This window comes from Dermochelys coriacea, chromosome 7, assembly GCF_009764565.3.
Source record: "Dermochelys coriacea isolate rDerCor1 chromosome 7, rDerCor1.pri.v4, whole genome shotgun sequence".
NCBI classification, from domain to species: Eukaryota; Metazoa; Chordata; order Testudines; family Dermochelyidae; genus Dermochelys; species Dermochelys coriacea.
The window spans coordinates 123,650,130-123,677,637 of NC_050074.1; the positions used below are offsets into that span (position 1 = coordinate 123,650,130).

At 46.2% G+C, this 27,508-nt stretch overlaps 1 protein-coding gene and 1 long non-coding RNA gene across 5 annotated transcripts in view; one reads left to right on the top strand and one right to left on the bottom strand.

The window, feature by feature from the left end:
- Window positions 1–2,298, top strand: part of SLF2 (SMC5-SMC6 complex localization factor 2) — a 70,616-nt gene extending 68,318 nt beyond the window's left edge. For all 4 annotated transcript variants that reach the window (XM_038409120.2, XM_043518042.1, XM_038409119.2 and 1 more), the window contains one exon: window positions 436–2,298. In XM_038409120.2, coding sequence (XP_038265048.1) covers window positions 436–471 — 36 coding nt within the window. In that variant the 3' untranslated portion in view covers window positions 472–2,298. The remainder of the gene's footprint in view (window positions 1–435) is intronic.
- Window positions 2,299–4,158: 1,860 nt separating this feature from the next.
- LOC122460891 lies at window positions 4,159–10,027 on the bottom strand. Its single transcript, XR_006282498.1, has 2 exons — window positions 6,328–10,027; window positions 4,159–6,198 (listed from the first exon to the last, which is right to left on the bottom strand). It is a non-coding gene; the product is annotated as an uncharacterized LOC122460891 (long non-coding RNA).
- Between the last annotated feature and the right edge of the window lie 17,481 nt (window positions 10,028–27,508).

Below are 27,508 nucleotides of genomic sequence, written 5' to 3' on the forward strand. Positions count from 1 at the left end.
ATTTGAAATAATTATTGAATAATTAAACATTGGCATTGTTAGCATATTGATAGCTCTTGCGATCTTGCTGAAAATTTGACATAATTGTAACATTGGTAAAATGAATGGAATCCCTGTGTGAGAGAAAATGCCATGAAAGGAAAGGAACTAGAGGGTGATACACTGCTGAAAAAGCTTTCTATAAATCAGTTTGTGGAAATTGCTGATGATGCAATTCTCAAATTGTTTTTTAAATTAGATATGTGTTTGGCTGTTGCCTAGGAAACTTGCTTTTCATTGGTAGGCTTATTGTTTAAAATAAGATTATATGGATTTACAGGTTTAGTTGCAGTACTATAGCTCAAGCTACTTATCTACTCACTTTATTACTCTCTCAAAAATAAAATTTGTGTGTGTTTTTTTTTCCTCAATTTTTTTCCTGTTTTTTCTTTTAAGGGGAAGCTGCATGATTTCTGGGAGCCAGATTTGTGAAACATAAGCCAGGTCAGAAAAAACAACAGAGAAAAATTGAACAAGAACTTCTTTTGCAGACAAGGAAGACTTTCCAAGAGGATTGAAACTCTAGCCTGGTCAAAGAACAGACTAAATCAACAACTTGAATCAAAACTTCAGCTTGGTGCAGGCAACTAGAAAGAAACATAACCTGTGCAATTGATTTCTGACTTTGATAGATACAGTAACATTCCTGAAAAAGTGTGTGTATGTATGTGCAAGATTTAAAAAAAAATCTTCCTCCAGTATGTCTATCTGAATTGTCCACTAGTCTTCTATCCTATTGAAAGCTCAGAGAGTTTTCTCATTTCCCTTCCCTTGCTAATCACTACAATGTAAAACTAGGGTAATATACTTTTTCTTTTGTTCTTTTGCCCAAATGCATCCATAAGTATTGCTATTGCACAGCTAGAAAATGAACAGCCATGAATTCAGTGTGCGAAGTAGGAAATGGTGGGCCCTCAATTAAATGGATGGGGGCTGTGGTGTAAATAGTGGTCCAGGCAGATTGATGGTTGAACTTTTCTTTGTTCCATGGCTGTGCTGTACCCATAAACAAAGGAGAATTTAAGAGGTCATTACAGTGATGTATTAGGTTCAATTGAAACTTAATTTTCCTCCTTCATGCTTTAGCAAGTCTGTGTAATTTATATATAGTGACAATGTGCAGAAAATTAAGTTGTATGTAAGACGAATATTACAAGGAGAAATCTTCCTGCAACATTAATATTACCTGTCACCAGTATCCAAAACACAAATTTCACCAGTTTATGTATGTAGTCTAACTTCAGCACCTTTCTGTACATGACCAAAATATCAACTTAAAAATATCAATTTTAAAATGTCACCTTAGATTTGGGAAAATGAGAACTTATTTGACTTTGCCAACGTTGAAGTAGCTGTGAAAGTTATATTAGACTTGTCCAAAATCATTTGTGCTAAATTTTGTCCTTAGAGGTATGCTCAGAACTCTTGTTGAAATCTTTGAGCTGTGTGTAATATTCTAAGGCCAAAATATCTTTGTTCGGGAGCAAATGTTGGCACTCACTACTTATAGTGTGCTTAGCATACAACTTCATCTATTAAATATATGTGCTTAAATAGATAAGTTCAAGTATTTGGTAGAAACATCAAGAATCTTTTGCTAATTAAAACTTAGGGTATGTCTACATGGCCCTCCAGTTCAGACTACCAGAGTGTGAACTGCAGTATGCACAAGCTGTAACTGTCCCATGTGGATGCTGCTGGTGCAAACTAAAAAGTTTACCTAGTTTGTGTGAATGTAGTCCTCTTTAAACAGGACTACATTAATGTGAACTAAGTACCTTTTAATTCACGCTCTCAGGGTCTATATGAGGAAGTTATAGCATAACATACTAGTGTGGGCTGCGGGTTGTGTTGGCAAGCCCAGAGATTCTAGTGATATCAACATAAAATACACACGTTTTTTTTTCTTTGGTTTACAAGTATTAATTGTACTTATGGTTGATTGTATAATCAAATGCATATTCCAAATTCTTTCCCAGAAAAAATAGCCAAAAAAGACTCAATTTTAAAAAAAGCTCCGACATGTAAATATGTAGAAGAAACTATTATAGAATTGTGGAGTGACCTATAAGGAGGAGAAAAGTATCCTTACCTGATTTTATTTGCTTTTGACATTTGCTGCTAAATTGCTTTTAAGACTATTTCTTGTCCTCCATTTCCAGCGTTAGTGTGTGTTAATAAAGTCGAAAGCCACAGCATCTTTGTGCCTTTCACAAGGTCTTCACATGTTAGAACAAGATTCATGGTGATGGCACTATTGAAAACAAAGAAACAAAAAAATCTTAACCTGTCACCAGGATTTGGAGAAATCTACCTCAAGGGTATTTTTTTGTTTGGGTAATGTAGGATAGGGGACTTTCTCTCTCTCTCTCTCTCCAGTTTGTCTTATATAAATGCATCCTTTAGTGTCAGATTGTTGTTCTGTGAATATATTATTGTACATAATTTTATTAGTGTTTATATTTTTCTCACATTGTGTAAAGTTTAAAAAAAGTGCCGAATATATTGGTTTTTACTTACTGTAATTAATGTGTATATATTTTCTTACTAAGTGAAGAGGAGGCTACTGTCTTGTACATTTCTGAGGACTGTTAGGTGACGGTTTGGACAGCCAGGCTCGTTTTTTATTGCAGTTCAAAGCCCATTGAAACTGCTGATTTTTTCAGATTAAATAGCCACTTTGATATTTGCTTTTTTATTTAATAGCTCCAATGGAAAATAAAGCTAGAATTGTTTTTTAATTAAATGTGTCTGCATATAAAACAGGCAGTCATGCAAATATCAACTTTCACTTTGTGAAAAATCATTGCACATCATATTTCTGTCTTACTGCAATGCCTTACAATAAGTCTTGAAGTAACAGCACACGTACTCCTGCACTTTTTTCACTTAATTCCTTTTGCCTTTTTTGTAAACCTTGGGATTTTTCCTTTCTCTTTTGATTTGTATACAATCACTTTCAACTCTCCTGTGTTTTGAAAGAACAGCTCCCCAGCCAGTGAAGGTTGGACAGTGGTTCAGTGGGAACCTATCATTGATTTACAGAGATGGTCCCAAAGCTTTGCTTCTGTGTCATGCCAGGGATTCCTTCCATTCCCCTGTCATCTGTTCTGAGCTCAGAACTGCCTCCAGTACTGCTGGCTGTTGCCAACTTTGACCGAATCCGGGGCTGTTGTGCTTTGCTAGCCCATTGTGATCCTGCTAGGTCCCTATGATGCTAATGCTCCTATGGAGAAAGGCTAATTGCACCATTAATGTGTCACCACTTCTGCTGTCTTCAAATAAGCACTTTGCACTGAGGCTTATCTTTCAAAATGATGCTAGCTGCACAGAGAGCCACTTTCTCATTCTGTGGGTAATTAAGTACACATTGCTACACTATCACAGACAGGAAATGAAAGGATGGCTATGCAATGTACATTCATGCTTCTACGCAACACATTTATTTTACTGACGATCATTGTTTGGTTTACAAAACTAGATCAATAAAATGTTTTTAAATTAAGAAAATCTGATAGCACAGTGGCAACAAACATTTGTACTCTACCATCTTGTCCCTATTATTGTGCTGTGGTCTTAGATATGTGAGTTGGGCTTTTCTACAGTGCCTGGTGATTTGAGTTCAAGTTCCGTTGAAAAGGCAGTGGGGACTTACACTCCACAGGTGCGTTTTGAAAAACTTCATTCAAGGTGACAGTTGTGAAAACTTTTTGAAGCCTATGAAGGGAATTCAGCTGTTGAGCTTAATGGATCTCAGGTGAATAGAACATCAGGGACATATGGCATATGTATAACTTGTTGGGTGCATATCAAGATCAGTACAATAGGTGGATCATAGAAGTAAACACATTTTTAACAGAAAATGCTTTTTGATAAAATTATTAATGGGTAGTGCAATTTTAGCTATTCAAGCTCTATATACTTGGAGTATGGAACTAATGTATCTAGATATTATGATCTGTATAGGTTCTGATACCTTGCTTGTTACTGTAGCATCTGAAAGTTTTCATTACTGCATTAAGCAATGTGACTACAAATCTGCAACATGTGATTTGTTCTCTCCTTCCAAGGAGAGAAATCTGTATGCAGTACAGTGCTTGTGTTACATTTTTTTTTTTAAAATGTACATACTGCTCTGTCAGAAGGCAGCTCTAAGTTGTCTTGCATTGCAAGTCAGAAGGTGCTGAGGTTCGTGATGATCCTTAGTTCTGTGGGAGTTTATTCCACAGTCTTAGACCAGCCCTACTGCACAGATGAGCTTTACCTTTCTGGTAGAAAATTTTGTACCAGAGGAATAGAGCTCTTTACCACTGTCTTTGTTGAAGAATGTTAACAATCTTCTAGGAGCGCTGGGCCCAGGCCACTGAGCACCTTGAAGAGAAGGACTGAGACCTTGAACTTGATTTAGTATTCTATGGGAAGTCAGCGTAGAGGATGGAGATTAAGTTTGGTGTGATTGCAGTAGTCCATGATGCCAAGATGACATGCTGCAGAGCCCTGTACTAGCTGGAGTTTCCTAAGAGCTGAGGGTTTTGTGCTCTGGTGTATTGCATTGCTGCAGTGTGGATAGGCGGTGAAAATAGTGTATAACCAAGGGCCCTGCCACTGTCAGGTGGGATGAGAGCATCTCCTAGACGATTTATATGGTTCCTCCCGTCTGCTAACTATTTAAAAATAGAAATAAAAATAAGTCTTTCATGTTTCCCAGCCTGTAAAAGAGCTTGGTTAGTTTATAAATTGGTGATTATTTCTCATTGTGAGAAGAATTTGGGTGGGGAGCAGGTTTGCAGGATATAAATGCAAAATCTTCCTCTGACTTAACGTAGCTGATTTCTATTGTCACTTCCATGGTCTAGGCCTAGCTCCTGAGAATCTTCTGCCTCCAGCACTGTTGTTTACCACTTTATTTTTCAGTGAAATGTAGTAATAGTGGGGGATTCTGGTTGCAGAGGGAGTAGCGACCTCTCAGGAAGGATCCCATGGAGGATTTCAAGTACTGCTTGAACTGAAATCCCTTTCTATGGCGAAGGAGTGCAGAGAGCAGAGCATAGGGGTGATCTGTTCAGTGATGTGTGTTGCTGAACAGATGGGCTCCTGTGTTTTGTGTCAGTGGGAGCCTTTTTAGGCTCTGTGGCTCCATGCCTAGCCAAAAGTTTTTCAGTCAAGCCCGGAGGTTATTGCGGCCAGATGTGTGCCTGACGTAATGGGATATAAATCTTTTGGTTGGTCACACATGGAAGTAGGCATGTTCTGCCCCTATGACTGTTAGAGCACCCAGTGGCATCCCAGGAGATCTGAGGCGGTGAAATAATTTGAAAGCGGGTGCCCTTGAAAGTGGGGGCTGTAAAAGTTATTCAAAGTGCTTCCCTCTTCCTACCAGCATGGCTTTAGTCTTGCCTGGCTTCAGCTTTGGGCACCTCCTCTTCATCCTCATGGTGAGAAAGTTGAGAGGTGATGTAGAGCTGGGTATCTGAGCTGCTTGGCACTTCGTCCCCATTCGTCTCACCGATTCTTTCATGACAGGTGTTGAATAATAGGGAGCAATAGAGTTTTGGGGACTCTGCAGGTGACTGCTCTGGGGATGAAAAATTGCCCAGAAAGACACATGGGTTCAGTGTGGGAGAATAGAATTGAGGTGTTTCAAGGTGGTTACATTCATCACATCTAAGAGGTGGGTAACCTAATTGCGTATCCATGCTGCAGAGAGATCCAGCAGGATGATTATGGCTGTACTTTCTTTGTCTATGAATGGGAGGAGGTCAATCACCAGAGCTACAAGTGTTTCATCTCAGGTCCTGGTCTGAAGCATCACTGTAGGATCCCAAGGGAGGGGTTTTTTGTTTACTAGTTTTTCTATTTAGCCTGCTTAGAAATGAAAGACTGACTTTTGTGCTCTTGGATTGATGGCAGGCGTTCCAGCTACTCACCTCGATATATAAACACCATGTTTAGGATGGCAAAAAAAGAACTCGGTAGCAGGTGTTTGAGTAGTCAGGCTTTTGAGGGCAGGCAGAGGGAAAGTCAGCAAGCGTTGATTTTTCCTGTGTTGTTCAAACTGCAGACTTTTGTAAAAGCGGTGTCATTTGCGTTACAATTGTGAGGTTTTTCCCAGAGGGCACTGTTCACAATGGTGTTTCTGCTGCTGTTCTGGTCTATGCACTGAAAGAACAATAAGAAAAAGAGTACTTGTGGCACCTTGGAGACTAACAAATTTGTTAGTCTCTAAGGTGCCACAAGTACTCCTTTTCTTTTTGCGAATACAGACTAACACGGCTGCTACTCTGAAACCTGAAAGAACAATGTCATTCATATGCTTTGTCTTATGCAAGCTGTGGGGAAGAAAACGTCAAGGATTTATTTTGTGACTTTATACAGCATTTTGTTGCTTTGTACCTTTTGTTTGAATGTCTAGTTCTGTATATTAAACTTGTTTTGGTATTTTGGGCTTTGGTGTTGATGTTTTTTATAAACTTTACTTAGTATGATGTGGGTTTTATGCCATTTGACTTTTATACCTCACGCTCTCTTTGGCTCTAGTTTTCCCTACAGTACGTTAGCCTCCCCTGCTTGCTGAGAACTGCTTGAATCTACTTCCTATCATAACTCTTTGGCAGGAGCAGTGAAAGCAGGTACTCTCTAGAGTCTTCATTTGTTGAGTCAAAACTACAAAGACTCATTAAAACATAGTTTGTTGCAGCATAGATTGGCATTGGTGGGTCAATAGGTGGTGGTTTTCTTTTGAATCAGCACAGTGCTATTGTGCTCCTGAAGGGGCTGTGGTATGAATGAGACATAAAACAGGTGGCTCATTAAAGAGCCAATGGCACTAGGCAAAAAGTAGAGGTGGATGTTAACCCTGGTGTTGTCTAAATTCCAGTTTGGATAGTTATTAATTTCTACTGTAGTGCATAGGAGCACCAGTCACGGACCAGACCCCATTGTTCTAGGCATTGTACAGACATGGCAAAAAGCAGTCCACATAGACTAAGGTTAGAAGGGACCATCATGATCATCTAGTCTGACCTGCACATCGCAGGCCACAGAACCTCACCCACCCATTCCTGTCATAGACCCCTAACCTCTGGTTGAGTTTGTGGAGTCCTACAATTATTGTAAAGACTTCAAGTTACAGAGAATCCACCATTTACACTAGTTCAAACTTGCAAATGCCCCATGCTGTAGAGAGAGGCAAAAAAAAAAAATCCAGGCTCTCTGCCCATCTGACACAGGGCGAAATTCCTTCCTGAGCCCAAATACAGTGATTAGTTAGATCCTGAGCATGTAGCCGATGGGTCTTTCTCAGCCACCTGGGCAAAAATTCTCTGTCATAAATCAGAGCCCTCTTCATCTAGTGTCCCATCACTGGCCGTTGGAGATATTTGCTGCTTTCCTTTTCCTTTGCTTATTCTGATCTGCCTCCCGTCCCCTTTATTGTCTGGTAACTTCGCTAGTTGTCCGGTCACATATTTTTGTGAGAAGACTGAAGCAAAGTAGCCACTGAGCAGCTCCGTCTTCCTATCATCTTCCGTGACCAGCTCACCGCCTCCATTGAGCACTGGACCCATGCCATCCTTGATCTTTCCATTTTTGTCTGACATGTTTGAAGACCCCCCTTCCTGTTGTCCGTAATGTTTCTTGCCAGCAGTAACTCATTCTTTGAACAGATGAACCCTGAACAGATGTTTTCAGAGAACTATCCACATTGACTCCAAGATTTTTCTTGAGTGGTAACAGCCAATTTAGAATCCATCATGTTGTGTGTATAGTTGGGCTTATTTTTTTCTCTGTGCATTACTTTACACTTACCGATATTGGATTTCATTTGCTATTTTCTTTCCCAGTCACACAGTTTAGTGAGATCCCTTTTTAACTCTTTGCAGTCAGCTTTGGACTTAATACAAAATTACTCAAGATAGTTGTTTGCAAATTTTGCCACCTCAACATTCACCCCCTTTTCCAGATCATATATGAATATTGTGACAGGGTTGGGCCAGATGGCTACAGGAGAGTAATAGAAGGCAGATGTATTAGCCCCAGGTTAAGTAGGTCCCTTTTTCCTGGGTAAGGTAACAGAAGGTTCCAGAACAATCAGGAACCTTCTGGAGACAAGGCAGACAGGCTGATTAGAACACCTGCAGCCAATCAAGAAGCTGCTAGAATCAATTAAAGCAGGCTAATCAGGGCACCTGGGCTTAAAAAGGAGCTCACTTCAGTTTGTGGTGCGTGTGTGAGGAGCTGGGAGCAAGAGGCGCTAGGAGCTGAGAGTGAGAATGCAGACTGTTGGAGGACTGAGGAGTACAAGCATTATCAGACACCAGGAGGAAGGTCCTATGGTGAGGATAAAGAAGGTGTTGGGAGGAGGCCATGGGAAAGTAGCCCAGGGAGTTGTAGCTGTCGCACAGCTGTTCTAGGAGGCTCTCTAGACAGCTGCATTCCACAGGGCCTTGGGCTGGAACCCAGAGTAAAGGGCGGGCCCGGGTTCCCCCCAAAACCTCCCAACTCCTGGTCAGACACAGGAGGAGTTGACCTGGACTGTGGGTTCATGAAAACGGCCAAACTGAGGGCTGCTGTGAAGCTCCAAGGCGAGTAAATCCACCAATAAGTGCAAGACCTACCAAGGTTGAGGAGGAACTTTGTCACAATATGTTGAACACCACTGATCCCAATACAGATCCTTGGGGGACACTGATATTTACTTCTCTCCATTCTGCAAACTGACACATTTATTCCTACCCTTTTGTTTCTTGTCTTTCAACCAGTTGCTGATCCATGAGAGGACCTTCCTTTTTATCCTATGACTGCTTACGAGCCTTTGGTGAGGGATCTTGTCAAAGGCTTTCTGAAAGTCCAAGTACTATATCTATGGGATCACCCTTGTCCACATGCTTGTTGACACCCTCAAAGAATTCTAATAGACTGGTGAGGCATGATTTCCCTTTACAAAAGCTGTGTTAGCTCCTCCCCAACCTATCCTATTCATTTGTGTGTCTGATAATGATTTTCTTATAGTTTTAACCAGTTTGCCTTGTACTGAAGTTACTTACCAGCCTGTAGTTGCCAGGATCACCTTTGGAGCCTATTTTAAAAATCAACATTATATTTGCTATACTCCAGTCACCTGGTACAGAGGCTGATTTAAGAGATAGGTTGAACACCCCTGTTAGTAGCTACAATTTCACATCTGAGTTCCTTCAGAACTCTTGAGTGAATATCATCTGGTCCTGGTGACTTATTACCATTTAGTTTATCAATTTGTCCCAAAACCACCTCACTGACATCTCAATTTGGGACCGTTTTTCAGATTGTCACCTAAACCATCTCCCCCATATCCTCTTCATTGAAGACTGATGCGAAAAAATTAATTTAGCTTCTCTGCAACAGCCTTGTCTTTCTTGAAAACTCCTTTAGCCCGTCAATCATCCAGCTGATTATTGGACAGGTTCCTGACTTCTGATGTATTTAACTTTTTTCCCCCTTTGATTGAGAACTGCATGTGCATCTGTTTCCAAATCAGCTGTGTAATTCAACGAGACCAATCCACTGTGCTGCCATCAATTGTCATGTTTTAAAAAAAAAAAAAAAAAAAGAGCGGCACAGTGAATATTTAACCACAAGCAGATGGCTGGTTGTTCTCTCAGAGCTGCAGTGACTAACTGCCTGCTTAATTTGGAGATAAAAAAACAACAATCTGCAGGTTATTGGCAATGGAATTTCAAAGTGTATTTCCCCCCCCCCCTTTCATAAATATTACACATGGGAGGGATGTTGGATTTATAGCAAGTCTGAAGTCTGTCTATTGCTAGATCAGATCTATGGGGCATGGAAGGTTATGGGGCAAACTTCCCCACACAGGCCTACTAAGGCAACCGTAGAGCTGGGGCTACACTTAAAATGCTGCACCAGTGCAGCTGTAGTGTTCTAATGAAGACGCTGTAAGCCAATGGGAGAGCTACTCCTGCCAGCGTAGTTAATCCACCTACCCATGAGGCAATAGCTATGTTGATGGGAGAAGCTCCCCCACCAACAATGCACTGTCTACACCGGGGCCTAGGTCAGTATAATGCCGTCATTCAGGGGTGTGTGAATTTTTCACACCCCTGAGCAGCGTAGTTGATCTGATGTAGCTCTGTAGCGTAGACCAGACCTAAGTCTTTGTGGTTCCTTCAGTCTTTGGACTCTTTGCTGAAAGTGTCAGGGCGGGGCCTGACCGGAGTCAGCAGTGGGCACCCACTAGGAACACAGAAGGGAAAGGCTGTTCATCCTGTCACCAAACAGCCAGTAGGCCTTTTCTACTGAGACAGACTTGTGGGAGGCTCTCTCTCTCTCTCTCTCTCTCTCTCTCTCTCTGATGCACCCGCCCACCATGACTGGTAGTGAAGGGCTTTTCTCAGAGTCACACGGCACCACAGTGGCAGAGTGGACTATGCTGGGCTTCTTGATGTCCAAACCCTGCTTTCCTTCCTCTAGTCTGGCCCATCTTCTGTAGCCAGGCATATATATTTTAAGCCATCTTTCTTCAGCCTTTCCTAGTATACTGCCAACCTGCAACAATTTGAGTGGTGGAAACTTCCAAAATTGAGATTTTTAAAATTGATCTCTCCAAATAAATGAGATTTGGACAATCTGCATTTTTTTTTATTGATCATTCGCAAACCACTAAGGCGGTACATTACAAGTTTCCTTTAATGTTGGTAATAGAATTAACTATGGTTTAATCCCTCCAGTCCTGTGATAACATAACCCTTATTGGAGGCAGAATTTGTCCTGTAATTTTTAATCTTATTGTATTCATTTGCCTATATTCCCTTAATCTCCTAGCAATCCGTGTATGTTAAGATTTTCGTAGTCACATATAGCAACAGAAGCTCCCTTGTAAAAATCAGACTACAACTAAAGCCACATGAAGGTCGGGGAGACCCAATGCAATATTACACACCTGGATCTTTACAGATGTAGTCTCACTATAGGGGAACCTCAGGAGTAAATGGCTGAAAACTATTCCACCTGTTAATATTAAATTGATTTGAGATTATTGGTAATAAAGCTCAAGCAAGTATTTATCTGAACAGAAGAAATTGGTGAGCAATTTTAATCTCAGGTTTAAAAAAAATTTCTTTTGAAGGTGTGTGGGCAAATGTCTTGCTGATGAAGGATGCTAAATTGGTAGCCTTAGAAATGGAAGTGCACTCTCTACAGAAGTGGTACAGCATGAATAACAGTTGTACAAGATTCCACATATTGCCTGGATAGCAAAGATACTCCATGATACCTGGACCTCAGTGGTTCAGGAGCTATTACCCAAGAGAGCCACCGTAGTGTGAATTCATGGATTCATTTACTAGATGTATGATTCTCACAGCAAAATGACTGACCAAGTAGTAGTAGTTTATCAACTACAATTGGTTAATAACATGGTAAAAGCATCCTGATTAGTTAATAACTTAAACTGGTTATTAATTAAATCATACTGTATTTTAATATGTGCTGCAAAGAGCCTCAGTCTGACTATTGTTGCTGTCTAGCATCCGTGGCCTCATTCATCTTTGACCTCCCTTCTGAGTCACGGTGCCATTTAGGTTGTTGGTTTTTGTGATGTAAACATCTGACCACTAGGAACTGGACTAAAATATATCTACTTGTACCATAACCACCCAGTAGCTGGTAACTCTTGCTCTCCACTGACATGAGCTTTGTTTATCTTTCTCAATTAACACATTGGCATTATTGTATGTGTCCTGATGTTGCTATTTTGGGAGTTTTTTTTTCCCAGGTTACATACAGCAGCTTCAGGTACCCAACATAAAATATTTTTGGGTACAAATGCTACATTACATGCTATTCTGTGCAAATAGATATTGTAGTCAGTGAAAAGAAAAGGAGTACTTGTGGCACCTTAGAGACTAACAAATTTATTAGAGCATAAGCTTTCGTGAGCTACAGCTCACTTCATCGGATGCTGTAGCTCACGAAAGCTTATGCTCTAATAAATTTGTTAGTCTCTAAGGTGCCACAAGTACTCCTTTTTCTTTTTGCGAATGCAGACTAACACGGCTGCTACTCTGAAACCTGTAGTCAGTGAAGTTTCTCTGCTGGTTTTAGCAAACGTATCACATCACACTACTAACTGTTATCCTAGTCAGATTCTAAATTAGTTAATGTATACAACAATGTACTTTAAAAACGAATCAGACTTTTGAAAAGTGTGAGACAATTTACAAGCAGTCTCTATCCTTAGATTTCCATACTGGACTGCACTTGGATCCTGGTTTTATAGCACTTTTACTATCAATGGAGTTTGTACATGCAGATTTACAAAGAGCCAGCAGAATTTCTCCGATGTCATGTTCTGACACGCCCGTGCAGCTAATTAAAACACCATTAAAAAAGGATAGGGTCTAAGCCAGCACACCAACTGCCAGAGGGGATGGGTTAATAGTGAAAACACGTAGGCTGGGTGGAGCTAAAGGTTCCGTTCCCAGGAGGGCTGACTCTGGGTCAGAAAAAATGGACCTCCTTGCAGATTCCTGGCTCTTGCTTTTGGATGGGACCTAAAATTCAAGGTCTTCTCTGCTCTGTTGTGGCACTTTCCATAAAAGAATTGTTCCAGTGTACCGGGATTTACCCTGTCCTTATGGGTGTGCAGCCTAGTCTGTGCTTGTTGCTTGCTGCTCAGCCCAAACAGGCAGCTGCCTTTCGGGGGGGGCTGCATGGTTAAAACACATGGAGACGCTTCAGGCTGAAGTGTGAAATGTTAATACTGATAAACGGACCTGCCTGCCGCAGCATATGTGTGGCTCTTTCCACAGTCATCCTCTTCTCCTGTCTTGCAACCAGAAGAGTTTGTTTCTTTTGTATGACTCTGGTAACATCAAACTGCTGGTTCATAAGGACATGTGCAAGGTGAGGGAAAGAATTACATTGGTCATGACACTGTATGTGTACCTCGAAGTGTCTTTTCTGCCCCCCAAAGCAAGCATATCCTAGCGCCCTATAGACCTGGAAGATCAATGATCAATGTGGGGAAACCTACAGAGTAAAGTTCTGTTAATAACACCACACTGCATTAATTCAGGGCTTTAGCCATCCATAGATTACAATGCACTTTAAAAAGGCGGGCACTGTCCCCTTTACAGCGAGGGAAGCTGAAGAATGGATAAGTGGAGTGACTCAACAAGGCAGTGAGGTGAAGTGGAGCAGGAAATAATCCTACATCTCTCTCTGACCGATGCACAATCTGTTAGTCCTCAGCTGTAACAGCCTTTTTGCAGCACCTGGCCCTTTTTGGAGGGGGGAGACTGGCAGCAGGCACAATGGAATAAGGATGTAGGAACTGGGAGAAGACTTTGAGACCCTGTCTTGTAGTTTTTAAAAGCTAGGTAGCATTTCAGCACAGTCAACCTTGGCCATGTCCCCTTTTAAGCCTTTCGGCAAATAACATGTAGTGTCAAAAATGATCTTGTCCATTTTGTTCCATTATCAGATGACTCATTGGGTAAGTACATATTTAACTCCCTTGTCTTTTGCAATGACAAAAGCTATACTCTCAGCTGCATTTGGGGAAGGTTGCCCTCAACAGCAACTTTAGAATAGAACTAGAGATATCAAGAATGCCCTCAAATCTTCCTTGGTTATGCTGACTCATTTGATCCCATGGCAGTTCATCCTAAGAAGGGACCAGCTAGCTGGGCAAGGACTTGCATGAGAAGTCTTTCTGAAACAACCCCCCATGCTTCAGAGAAGTTGGAAATGCACTAGGTCAATGGTTTCCAACCTGTGGGCCGCAGACCCCTAGAGGTCCGCAGACAATGTCTAAGGGATCCATGAAAGGTGGTTGTTACCATAAAACAGTGGTTTTCAACTTGTAGTCCACAGACCCCTAAGGGTCTGCAGATTGTCTAAAAGATTTCCAAAGGGGGTCCATGCCTCCATTCATAATTTTTTAGAGGTCCACAAATAAAAATATGAAAACCACTGTTGCAGGTATCCCTCCAAGTCACGAGTGACCCAAGGGCCAGAGAGGGAACAATGAGATGAGGCTCTTTTGGATGAGATGTAAAAATTGAGCTTTTGGCCAGTGGAGGAAGACTGCACTTTGGTTTATTCACACCCTGCTGACCTATTTTTTTTCCTCCCTAGAGGTAGCTGCACTGGTTGTAGGTAAAATAATCTATACACACAGCCAAGATCTTTGGACCAATTTGAATGACTTCAACTCAGCAGGGCCATATGCTATTCACCTGAGGTACTGAAGGAATTAGCTGAAGAAATCTCAGAGCCACTGGCGATAATATTTGCAAACTCATGGATCACAGGAGAGGTCCTGGAAGACTGGAGAAGGGCTAATGTAGTGCCTGTCTTTGAAAAGGGGGGAAAGGAGGAGCTCGGGACCTATAGACCAGTCAGCCTGACTTCAATACCTGGAAAGCTACTAGAGCAATGCATAAAACATTCTATTTGCAATACCTGGAGGATGGAGGGGTGATCACTAGCAGCCAGCATAGAGTTACCAAGAACAAATCGTTCCAAACCAGCTTGATTTCCTTCTTTGACAGGCTAACTGGCTTGGTGGATTGGGGCATGCAGTGGACGTAATATACCTGGACTTCAGCAAGGCTTTTGACACAGTCTCACATGACATTCTGATAAATAAGTTGGAGAAATGTACTCTTGGCAGCATGACCATTAAGTGGACATATCATGGGTTAGACAACCGCAAACCAAGAGTAACTATGAATGGAATGATGTCAGATTGGGGGGAGCTCTCAAGTGGGATTTCACAGGGATCTGTTCTGGGTCCAGTTTTGTTTAACAGCTCTATTGATGACCTGGATGGAGGCTGACAGCACACTGATCAAGTGTGCAGGTGACACAAAGCTAGGAGGGATTGCTAACACTTTAGAGGACAGAGCTAACATTCAGTGGGATCTTGACATGGAGAACTGGGGTATACATGACAAAATGACATTCAACAAAGACCAATGTCAGGAGCTCCACTTAGGGAAGAAAAAACAAATACACAAATACAGAGTGGGGGAGAACTGGCTTAGCAGCAGCACTGCTGAGAAGGATCTGGGTGCTGTGGTGGATCACAACTTCCACGAGTCAGCAATGTGATGCTGTTGCAAAAAAAGCAAATGCAATTTTAGCTTGCATTAACAGAGGCATAGCATGCAAGTCACGGGAGGTGATAGTGCCACTCTACTCTGTATTGGTTAGGCCTCAGCTGGAGAACTGGGTCCAGTTTTGGTCACCAATGTCTAGAAAGGATGTAGAGAAACGGAAAAGGATCCAGAGGCGAGTGCCAAAGATGATCAGAGGGATGGAATGCAAACCATGTGAGCAAAGGCTGAAGGAACTGGGTATGTTTAGTTTGGAAAAGAGGAGTTTAAGGGGGCATATGAGAGCGGTCTTCAAATACTTCAAAGGCTGCCATAAAAAAAGATGGAGAAAAGTTGTTCTCTTTTGTTACAGAGATCAGGACAAGAGGCCATGGGTTCAAACTACAGCAGAGCAGATTTAGATTAAATCGGAGGAAAAACTTCCCAATTGTAAGAACAGTAGGACAATGGAACAGACACCTCAGGGAGGTTGTAGAAGCTCCTTCACTGGAGTCTACAAAAGGAGGCTGGAGCCATCTGTCATGGATGATTTAGACAGGGCTGTCCTTAGGATTTATGGGGTCCTACGAAGTATTATTAAACTGGTGGCCCTATACCTGATTTTCTCTTAGCAACACAAACATAAGCTTACAGTATTGGAAAACTTGCCACAAGCACTTTATTAAAAACAATTTAATTGTGCCGCCTTCACCCCTAACCTCTACACTTCCCTCCCACCTGCGCCCCTAACCCTAGCCCTGCGCTGCCAGCATGCCCTGTCACACTGTCCCCCTGCCCAGTACCCCCCACCCCCTTATGCCAGCAATTCTCATGCCCAGTGGCCCCTCACCTAGAGATTTCCACCACAGATCCCTATGTCTAGCAATCTCCCCACCACAGCCTCCCACAACTACCCAGCACCCCATATTCCTCAGGGAAATCAGCACCAAAAAATTAAATTCTGTGCACAATATTTTAAAATTCTGCAAATTTTGTCAATAAATAAATGTGGAGGCTCCAGCATGGCAGTGGCAAGTACAGGCCACTGGCTGCACAGATGTGGGAGATCACCCTGCAGCCTTCCCCCTCCTCTCCCCTGCTAGGATGGGGACTTGGCAGTGAGTTACCTCGGTGTGCATGTCAAAAGGCCACAGGGAAGCGTTTTACATGATGACTGGGATGTCAGCCATGGCCCCAAATCCATTTGAATGACAAAAAAGAAATAGCTGATACCAATGACTGAGTCCAGCCCTCTTCTGGGCCTTTGCCTGCCACCGCTCTGGGCCATCAACTCCCAAATGTCCTTTCGTTCTCCCTAAACTAGAGCATTTCCCTCTAGTCCTGACTAGTGAAGAGGTGCTTGGGAGGTGCAGTTTAATAAGAAAAGGAATTGTATTCAGGCACCAGGCTTTTTTTCTGCCCTGATTTACACTCCTGGTTGCCACACACGATTCAGTGGGATTGTACTGGGTATAACTCTGCACGCAATTTCAACAATGCTTCAACAGTGGGGCTGGAGCCATAACCAGCCGGGGCTCATTTGAACAGTGGTTCTTGTTTTGGATTATTTCAGGCTGTTTTTAAAGGTCTTTCCCACAGGCGAGGAAGAAGGTGCTGCACTCTTGAAGGGACCTTTCAAATCCCACTCAACTCTGCACTATTTAGAACAACTCTCCCTCGGTCAAAATGCTGCCAGCTTGAGAGACAGCCCTGGAGATACTTGGATCCACAAGAAAAAAAGTCACGTCCCTTTTGCCTAAATAAAAGTTTTCAGCTACTCCAGCCATGTCAAGTGTGAGTCCATCTTCCTCCCCAGCTAAGAGGTTGCTCTCTCCCTTGCATTCTGCAGACCTGATTGCGGCTTTTCTGCTCCAGGTACATCCCTCTCCTCGTTTTGTTTTAGTGTCAGTTTCCTCCTGTTTTCACCGGAATATTGGGAATGGGCAGGAAAAGCAAATGCCACCTTTTATTTCCCTTTAACTTTCCCTCGGCCCCAGCCTGGCTGTGTGTGCGCCTCTCCCTCCTTCCAGCCCACCATCCCTGCTGGGGAAGGGAGGAGAGAAAAGGTGATGGTCCAAAGGGAATCCTCAGAGTCTGGGATTAAACTTCAGAGAAGCGGGAGGTGGCGTGAAAAGGAGCCAAGGAGAAAGATTGCAGGGAGCTGCTGGTGGTGCAGGGCACGTGGGCAGAAGAGGAGAAAGGGGCAGGTACAGTGGGCAGCTGCTCGAAACAGCTGTTCTCCCCTGGGGTCACTAGCCTGCTCCCCTGGAGGCCCTAGGGCGTTTGCTGCTCGCTCACTGAGCCAAACAAAGACCCCCCCCCCGCTTTTTTCCTTTCCCAGCCTGACTCCCCCAGCCTGATTCCTTCTCTGCCCCCTGCTCCCTGAAATCCTGTGCCCAGCTCTACCCCCCAAGCTCAGCTCCCCCACTCTCTTCCCAGACTCCAGGTATCCCCCCCACTCTGTTTGCAGCCTTGCCCCCCCTCCCTCCATGCCTGGCCCAGCTCCCCCTGCTCATTCACATGCAAACTTTCGCTCCAGCCCGGTGAGGCCCAGCCTGAGCTGGAGCCCTCAGCCGGCCAGCTGAGGGGCCAGGGGGTCGGGGAGAAGCCTGGCAGCCCAGTGCAGGGGAGGGGCCGGAGAGGAGTCCACGCTGCAGCCAGAGGGGCTGGTGCCCCAAATTTCCGGGTGCCCTTCACAGCCGCATATGCTGTGTATGCCTAAGGACGGCCCTGGGTTTAGACACACCAAATCCTGCATCTTGGTAGGCGGTTAGACTAGATGATGTAGGCACTGACTGCCCCTCCCCAATCAGCACCTCCCCCAGCACCTCCCCGTGGATCAGCTGTTCTGCGTTGGGCAGGAGGCGCGGGGGGGGGGGGAGGAAGGAGTGAGGGCAGGATGTGCTCACGGGAGGGGGCAGAACGGGGTGGGAAGAGGTGGGCGGGCAGGGGAGGGGTGGGGCCTTGGGGGAAGGGGTGGAGGGGGGGCAGGGCCCGGGGCGAAGCCTAGAGGGAGCACGCCCTGGCACATTAGAAAGTCGGTACCTCTGCTAGGTGACCCTTGCGGTCCCTTCTAACCTGATGGGTCTATGATTCTGTGTGTGTGAGACCCATTAGGAAAGGAATAGATAATAAGACAGTAAATATCATATTGTCACTATATAAATCCATGGTGCACCCACGCCTTGAATACCCACCGCAGTTCTGATCACTCCATCTCAGAAAGACATATGAGAATTGGCAAAAATACAGAGAAGGGCTACAAAACCGATTGGGGTATGGAACAGCTTCTATAGGAGGTAGGGTGACCAGATGTCCCGATTTTATAGGAACAGTCCTGATTTTGGGGGCTTTTTCTTATATAGGCACCTATTACCTCCCACCCCCTGTCCCGATTTTTTACGCTTGCTATCTGGGTGTGGAGAAAGTAAATAAGGACGTGTTATTTACCCCTTCACATAACATAAGAACCAGGAGTCACCCAATGAAATTGATAAGCAGCAGGTTTAAAACAAACAAAAGGAAGTATTTCTTCACACAACACACTGTCAATCTTTGGCACTCCTTGCCATGAGGCTGAAAATATAACAGAGTTCAGAAAACAATTAGCTAAGTTCCTGGAGGTTAGGTCCATCAATGGCTATTGGCCAAGATGGTCAGGGACGCAGCCCCATGCTCTGGGTGTCCCTAAATCTCTGAGAGTCAGAAGCTGGGACTGGACAACAGGGGATGGATCACTTGGAATTGCCCTGTTCTGTTCATTCCCTCAGAAGCACCTGGCATTGGCCACGGTCAGACACAGGACACTGGGCTAGATGGACCATTGCTCTGACCCACTGTGCTCATTCTTATGTTTGTATGTAAAGTTTTGCTGGGGAAGGGGATGGGAATTTAAAGCAGAGGACAGACGGTTCAGTGATGAAGACACTAGCTTGGTCCTGGGAAATCTGAGGTCAGTTGCCTGCTCCGCCACAGATGGCCTGTGTGACCTTGAGCAGATCACTTAGTCTCTCCGTGCCTCAGCTCCCTGCCTGGGAAACGGGGATAAAAGCACTGCCCTCTGTTGTGAAGAGGAACACATCAGAGAGTGGGAGGTGCTCAGACATGATGCTCACGTGATCCATAGAAGTAATACAGGTAGAAAGCGAGAAGAGAAATTCTGCTGCTTTTAAAAATGATTTCTGTCCCTCTGACCTGGCCAGTTTGAAGCCAACCATTATTTCCCTCGCTTCACCTGGAGCAATCAGCGTGAGGGAAGAAAGGGGAATGATTATGGATGGGGAGAATGCAGAGGGCTTCCCATATGACAATTCAGTGCCAGAGTTCGGTTGCTGCTTTGGCCACCTGACAGAGACCCACTGCTTCCTTGAGTAAGGCTGAAGGTAAACTTGAGCAATTCCTAACATCTGCTAATCTCTTTCACCTGCGGTCCTCAATGTGCTTTGTACATGCACCATTAATCCCCATGGGAAGTAAATAAGTCTCACGATCCCTGTTTCAAAGGCCACGGAGAGAGGTTTAAGGACACGCTCAGAGTCACACCGCAAATCAGTGGCGAAGCTGGGAATAGATGCCAGTGTTGTGTTCTGACCGCCATACCACATCCCCTACTCCCCACTTGTGACGGAACGGCAGCCTGGATACTGCTCACAAAGCTGTTTCTCATCCAGCTGGCAATTTTAAAATCTGGGGGAAAAGGCTACTTTCGCGGTTTACCACAGCTTTGTGATTGCAATATCACCCACAGGCCAGCCAGGCCCGGGCTTCCTTGTGCTAGGCGCTGGACAGACATGGCAATGGGCAGTCTCTGACTTGAAGGCCGATAAGGTGTTCTTTGCACGGTGAATGATGGTGTCCTCGGTCTATCACGTGGCAGAGATTGCTGCTTTTCCTCCCAGTGCATCTGAAGGAGAGGGGAGAAGAGAGTTTTAGGGCCACTTACGATTTCAACATGGCTGTGCAGAAAGCTCCAGCCCAGTGCAGCTGCTCGAGAGAAGGGCAGGAGAGGGCCCAGCCCTGTATAGCTGTTTATCAAAGCAATTACAACTCCCATTTCCTGCAGCAATGACACATTCTGAACAAGGGAAGTTAGTCACATTGTAACGCAGTCTAGGTACTGAAAAAGGTTACAAACCAACCAACGAACCAGCCAGGCTCCCAAGCCAAACTCTTGTTCTCCATGAGCCCCAAGCTTAATTGACACATAGGAACAAATCATACACTGCCATGGCTCACCTTCCTTTCTCCTGAGAAACTCCAGGCTGGCCTGGCATCACACTGCACGGTTGAGAGTCACACGGCAGAGCCTGTGCTAATGATCAGCCTTAGGCAGAAAATCCCAATTTTCTCCACCAAATGGGGACAGTGGAGAAATACAGCATGTGATCAAGAAGCTGGGGGAAAGGACTGCTGCTTTATGTAACTCGGGGTAGTAATTACTGCTGTTACTGAGCGTTAGGAGCTAGCAATTCAGCACTTCGCAAGAGGAAATGAAAACCACGTCCATTACAGCAGCTATAAACAGGGTATGCTTTAAGGTTGAGACCCAGCTTCTAATTGACATCCCCTTTTCAGCTGGTTATAACTTTCTCCTACACACAGTCCTTTGGAACTCAAATTTTCCCTGCTGGCTCTCAGCCAAGAGACAGTTATTTTGAAAGTTAGCTTCAGCCTTTCCAGTAAAACAAAACCCAAACCAAACTCTTTCCATCAGAAACGGTGCTTGGTTTGCTTTGTAAATCTCACTGAGATCTAAAGAAATAAGCCATGGTTGATGAAAATTGGTTCAGCAGCTTGAAAGTAATGAGCATTTCTACTGGGACCTTTTGCACATGTGCTTTATTAGCTGCTTGTTAGCATTTGTTCCATTGCTGACAAGCCCAGATCAACTGGTCACTATGCAGGAAGAAAAGGTCCAACTCACTTGCTGGGCAGTAGGAGTGAGCTGTGGTTCGTTGCAGTAGATATTGCTGGAATCCCTGTACAGTATGTCGCCATAAAGCCCTGGAAAAAGATTTGCAACAACATCTAGGAGTTTTAGGTGCCTTGATTTTTGTGGTAGCCAATCTGAGACACCAGAAAGGAGGTCTGAGCATCAGGAGGTGCTGAGCAGCCACCTGCTGAAAACCAGGTCCCTTTGAAACTGGGTACCCAAAATCACTAGTCACTTTTGAAAATCTTGGTGTGATGGGGGGTAAACCCCCATGCCAGCACTGAAGAGGTTAAGAGGAGCTGGAGAGCACAATAAGTGCATCTAGTTGCACCTGGATGAGGGGTCAGGACCAATTTGTGATGAGACCCACCTGGCGAAGACTAGGTGGCTGCTCCAAGGGTAGGGCTTCAAGGTAGAAAAGGAGGGAAGAAGCACAGGGATTATTTACTGAGAGGAAGCTCTGGAAAAAGGTCAAGAAAGCTGGGCTGAAGGGGAAGGGACCGGGACCGGGACCGGGACCGGGACCATCCCTGGGCAGCAGGCAGGACTGGGAGAGGGCTTTGAAAAGGGAGTTGAGCCCCGAGAGAAGGGGCAGGCTCAAGACAAAGAGTGTGAGGAGGGAAACGGGCTGGGAACAGCATGTGCCGGTCCCCGAAGGGCGGGCTGGTGGCCTGCGGGGGAACGGAGTCGACTGAAGGTTTTAAAGATGTTCTAACCCTGAAAGGAGCTGGAGAGAGTCTGGCTAGAGGCTCAGGGAAAGGTCTGAAGAGGCCGTATCCTCCCAAAAGGGGCGGACGCAAACCCTGAGGTGTGGGGAGGTTGGAGGCATGAGAAGACCCAGAGCACCGCGGGGCTGGAGCAGCCATCGGCAGGGGAGGGCAGAGGAGAGGAGTGCCAGCAGTGAGCGAACACCTCCACGCTCAGCCAGGATGGTGACCGCACTGTGAGTATGGTGCTGACAGGCGGACTCGTCATTGCTCTGGGCTGTTTCATGGAGCAGCTGACAAAGATGCCCATGTAGGGCCTGGGAAACCCAGCAGAGTACATGGCATTCTGGCTCATGAGCGTGGGCTTGCTCAGTATTCCCACGGTTTGGTTTTGGAGGCATGAACGTACTCGGCTCGTGTTGCCAGAAGGAGGGGAAGCTGCCCTGGGTCTGCTCTTGGCTGGAGGACGATGTTGGGGAGCAGGAAGGAAAATTAGAGTCATAGAGGCCAAGACCAGAAGGGGCCATTGTGATCATCTCCTGTGGCACAGGCCAGAAAAGGGTCCCAAAGCAATTCCGAGAGCAGATTTCTTAATCTTCATCTCGATTAAAAAAAATGGTCAGCGATGGAGAATCCAGCAAGGCCCTCCTCCTCCAAGGCCCCGCCCTCCTCCCCCAAAGCCCCACCCTCGCTCTGCCTGTTCCCTCTCCCTCCCCAGGCCCCCACCTGCTCGTTGCTCTCTGCCCTCCCCAAAACCTCTCCCCCGCTGCCCAATCAGCTAATTGGGGCCACCACCAAACAGCTGTGGCAGGTATGTGCTGAGCACCCCTGGATTTGGTGCCTCTGGCATGGGCTCCTTGTGGATTTGCCCGGAGCTGGTGCCAGTGACGGCTGGTGCATGGACGTAGGCTCATTTATACCAACTGAGGCTCTGACTCGTGATGCTTCCCTCCTCGGGGAGTGCTGAGAGACGCTGCTGTCTGCCGAGACAGAGCCACGCTGCCTGCACCGTCCCGCTCTGCCGGTGCGCGCGGCCTGCTGACAAGGCAGCGACCTTGGGAGAGACCTCAGCCCTGGAGCAGGGGTTCGGGGCAGGGGTTCGGGGTAACCGAGAGCGGAGGTGGAGTCTGTTTACTCGCTCATCTCACCTGGGTGTCCTTGCAAACACAGGTGGACAAATGACACGGCGTGAGCCTGGCCCTTCCTCCTGCACCGTGCAGCCAAACAACAGTTACTCATGCTGCCCTGATACGAGAGAACCTGCCTTTTGTGCTTGTGTACCGGGCTGTCGTCCCACTTCTCCAGGGCTAACGGTGCCTGGTTTGCAATTACCGGGGCAATCGCAGAGGTGGAAAGGCTTGTTTGACATCGTTCATTTGCACATGTCATTGTCCGCAATACACTTCCACCTGCCTGCTGATGTCTGAGCTCTGGGAACGTTCCTAAAGGGCCAGACTGCAATGCGGTGGGGGTGGGCACATGCGATTGACATGTGAGATTTGCTGAAACCTTTTCCCCCTTTTAGTTTCCAGACCTTTGCCCCTGTAGTCACTGGACTGTGGCTTTGTTGAGGAGCAGGTGTTATTCATTTATTTCTGGTCTGATCCTGCATTACTTTGCACACCCAAAAACTACATAAGTCAATGGGAGTTTTGGATGTGCAAGAAATGAGGATCTCATGCTTGATAGCCACCCTGTAAAAACTCCAGGGCTGGAACTACAGAGGCCCAGACCTTTGGATCTACCAGGCCCCACGCTCAGAGAATCATAGAATAGAATCATAGAATATCAGGGTTGGAAGGGACCCCAGAAGGTCATCTAGTCCAACCCCCTGCTCAAAGCAGGACCAAGTCCCAGTTAAATCATCCTAGCCAGGGCTTTGTCAAGCCTGACCTTAAAAACCTCTAAGGAAGGAGATTCTACCACCTCCCTAGGTAACGCATTCCAGTGTTTCACCACCCTCTTAGTGAAAAAGTTTTTCCTAATATCCAATCTAAACCTCCCCCATTGCAACTTGAGACCATTACTCCTCGTTCTGTCATCTGCTACCATTGAGAACAGTCTAGAGCCATCCTCTTTGAAACCCCCTTTCAGGTAGTTGAAAGAGGATGATGCTAGGTCTGCAGGCCAAGGTGACTCATTTCCGAGGGGCTGCTGGGTCTAATGAGTAGTAGGGGCAGGAATTCAAGGGCTGTTCAGACCTGTGCCGGGTGACTCACAGTCCCAGGTGGGAGCCTGCTCCCTTCTGCACTAGGAACCCCGCAGGGTGGTTGCAGCTAGACACATGTCTTGGGCTGCCCCCCTCAGTCGCCGGTTCAAAGAGAGATGCTGAATTTGATGACCTGGTTCAGCTCAGTAGCCTCTGCAGCAGCTGGAAATCCTGTCCCAGGGCACTGATGCTTCCAACGGTGTCCAAAAGGAGCAGTGACACCAGCACCATGGAGCAAATCCTAGTGCCTGCTCATCAGCGGCCCTGTCACTCTGGAAATACATTCGTCGCCTGCAAAGCCAAGGGAAAAAGTCAGATTTCCCCAGGATCAAATTCAGTGGGAGGCAGGGAGCAAGGTGCCCCCCCCCCCCAAGGCTGACGGAGTGAGACTTCCCTTCCTCTGCAATCAGCCAGGGATGGGCAACCCCTGCGTGCTTTGGAATGGGGGGGCTCTCTTTTAGCAAAGCAGGGTGGATTGGGGTTTAATGGTGCAAACCCCAGCGTTGGTTCTAATGGAGCTGAGCTGCTGGGGAGCCCCTGGGCAGGAAAAGTGGACCCTTGTGTCAGTGCAAATTACAGGGGCTCTGAAGTGGAGCCAGCCTGCTGCCACAGAAAAGGTAACAAAATTTTGGGGAAGATTTAGGGCTGGGGGCAGGAAGGCCAGCAGCTTCTGCGGGGCTTTCCGTTAGGATAAAGACATCTGCTAAGCAGGTCAGTTCTCTGCATCCAGAAAAGGACAGGACGGCTCTTGCCAATGAACTGGCGCAAGGACACGGTGGAATCACCGAGAAAAATGGTGGAAAAGTAACAAGATGTCCGAGAAGGAAGTTAATAAAACGGGAACATAGCTAAATCTTATTTTCTTTCTCTCTCACACTCACGGTCCCCACATGCCCCACCCGTAGGGCATTACCAGAGCCTGGGTTTTCACTCATCATTTTCTCTGTCTCTCCCCGGCAGGCTCTCAGCATTGGGCTGGGTGTTTGGTTCTCCAGGCTCGGTCACCCTATCTCTGCGGCAGCTCTCGGAGGTGAATGAGACGTAGCATTTGCCTGGATATCTTCGATAAATCCAAGCTGCTCATTACAGTGGGGAATCTCCCGGTGCCCACCTGAGCGAAGCAGGAATCTGTCATTTCCTGGCTAACTATCCCTGTGCCAGCTGACGGGTTCGGCTCAGCGAATGTACAGGCCCATTTGTCTTCAGAGCCGTCCCCTGAAGGAGGTTATTAATTTGCTGAATGGAGACAGTGCTGAGGGCTAATCACTCCCCTTTAATTAGTTCATTGTGGCGGGGACTCAGGGCATGGGCCCAGCCACTGGCTCTTATCAGTAAGTCAATGTTGGGCATTTCAAGAGGACCTTCTACCTTGGCATCTCACAGCTACTTGACAGAGGATTGAATTAATCCTCCTGATCTCCATGAGCGGGGGAGAGGGGGATTCTTTTTCTACCTCAATTGTATTGACCCATCAGACGTGTTTCACAGTGGAGGAAAACTGAGATACAGAGTAGGGATGTGAGTCATCCAAGCTCACACAGCAGGTCGGGGTAGAGCTGGGAGTAGAACCCCCGTGTCCTACCCACGACCCCACAGGGGTGGGTGTCTAGGATGAGTATCCTGTGCAGGGTTTTAGCCCCAGCTCCCCGTGCTGGTGAGACGAACATGAATAAGAATGTTCTGAGCACTTCTCACGGCTTGGACAAGCCCTCGTCCTTGTACCTTTGAGGGTACAACCCCCAGGCGGCATGAATTTGGGGTGAGGCTGGGTGGATCCGGGTGTGGGTATCTATGTGTAAAAACACATGGCTTGAGAGCTGGGAGCCTTCCCCCTCAAAACCACCAGGTCAAATCCAGCCCAGCTCAGCAGCAGCTGTGCCACAGCTGAACAGCACCAGCTGAAGGCATCTCAGGAGCTTATGGGACCTGAGTAGGTGGGTCCCAGTACAGATGGCAGTGGGACGGCACACACCAGTCAGCGTGTGTTATGTGTCCCTCTCTGTCCCTGATCCACGGAGGGGAGGGGCCTGGTACAGCTAGAGACCCTGGCTCTTCGGCTTGAGCGGTAGAGACCTGGGCAGAGTTCTCTGTAGGACTCCAATTCAGTCCCAGCTGTTGACCAAGATGGCTCTAGATCGCAACCTCAGTGGAGAGAGGCCAAAGAAACAGCTCGCCCATCTAAGCTCAGGCGCTCCGCTGGGCTGTGAGGCGGGCTGGTACGTGGGAACCTTGCACCGGCTCTACCCCTACACCGGGGAGATAGGACCTCCAGGGACTGGCACTCTTTCATGCATTTCCTCAGCCGTGCATGTATCGAGTCAGTTCCTCTGGGCTGCTTCCGCTGACTCCCTGGCGGAGCAGTTGGTGTTGTCTGGGGCTCTCTAGTCAGTGTCCCCCCTCTACCCCTTGTTTGGACCCAGTGATGTACACCCTCCTCCCCGTTTTCCATCTGTTGTCCCCCATAACTTGCCTCATCGGAGAAGGGCGAGTCCTTTTGTTGTTCTGGTAGCCTTGGAATTTAAATAGGCCACAATCTATTCTCAGTCCCCGGGTGACCTCTCAGCTGGGACTGAGTGTGCTGGGCACCGTTCCCCCTCCACCCCGCACATACCCCAGTGTAGCACAATGCACAGCAGCGTCTGTGACCTCTCAGGCTGAAGGGGTTTGCTGGCAGTTGGCTCCGACGTCAGTGGGTCTGTGGTTGGGTCAGGAGCTCAGATGGGCCGAAGGAGGCAATGAATCTCATTCTGATTTGTTTCTTGGGACCTCAGCTGTGTTTCCCCAGAGATGGTTTGGTTTCTCTTTTAATAGCCACATTGCGTGGCCCTAAATCCACGGATACATAGCACACAAAGGCCTTCACCCTCTTGCCTAGCCCAAGGATTAGGGATAGCTTCTCTCCTCCGCCCCCCCAAACAAGTTTAGGGTCCTTTCTATTTTCCTCAGTAGGATTTAACGTCCAATTTTTAAAGGATGTCTTTTTGTCTTTGCCTCTTTTACTCTGTTTAGCCATGGGGACATTTATTTGGTCCTCTTGCTGTTTTTATTTGGGTATACATTTAGTTTGAGCCTCTGTCATGGTGTTTTTAAAAAAGTTTCCATGCAGTTTGCAGGCATTTCACTTTGGTGACGGCTCCTTTTTTCCCCCTTCCATTTCACTAACCTCCTCATTTTTGGGTAGTTCCCCGTTTTGAAGTTAAATGCTGCTGTGATGGGTTTCTTTGATATCTTCCCCCATTTTCATTTAAAGTGGATGCAGGGCTGTCAAGGTTGCTGGCTTGACAGCCCTGAATTCCCTATCTAACCCCACAGCATGTGTGGCTTCCCCCACCCATTGCCCCCATGTTTCCTGCTCTTGACTTAGAGGGGCCAGCCACCTGTCCAGGCAGGTTCACTCTCCATGGCCCAGTCTCTGCTGAGACGATGACAAAGGGACCAGTTAAAGCCAGTTGCAATGATGGATTTTGTGATGTCTCCGGGAAATTGATGGTTTCCCAGCCGCCTATTTCACCCAGACTTCTGC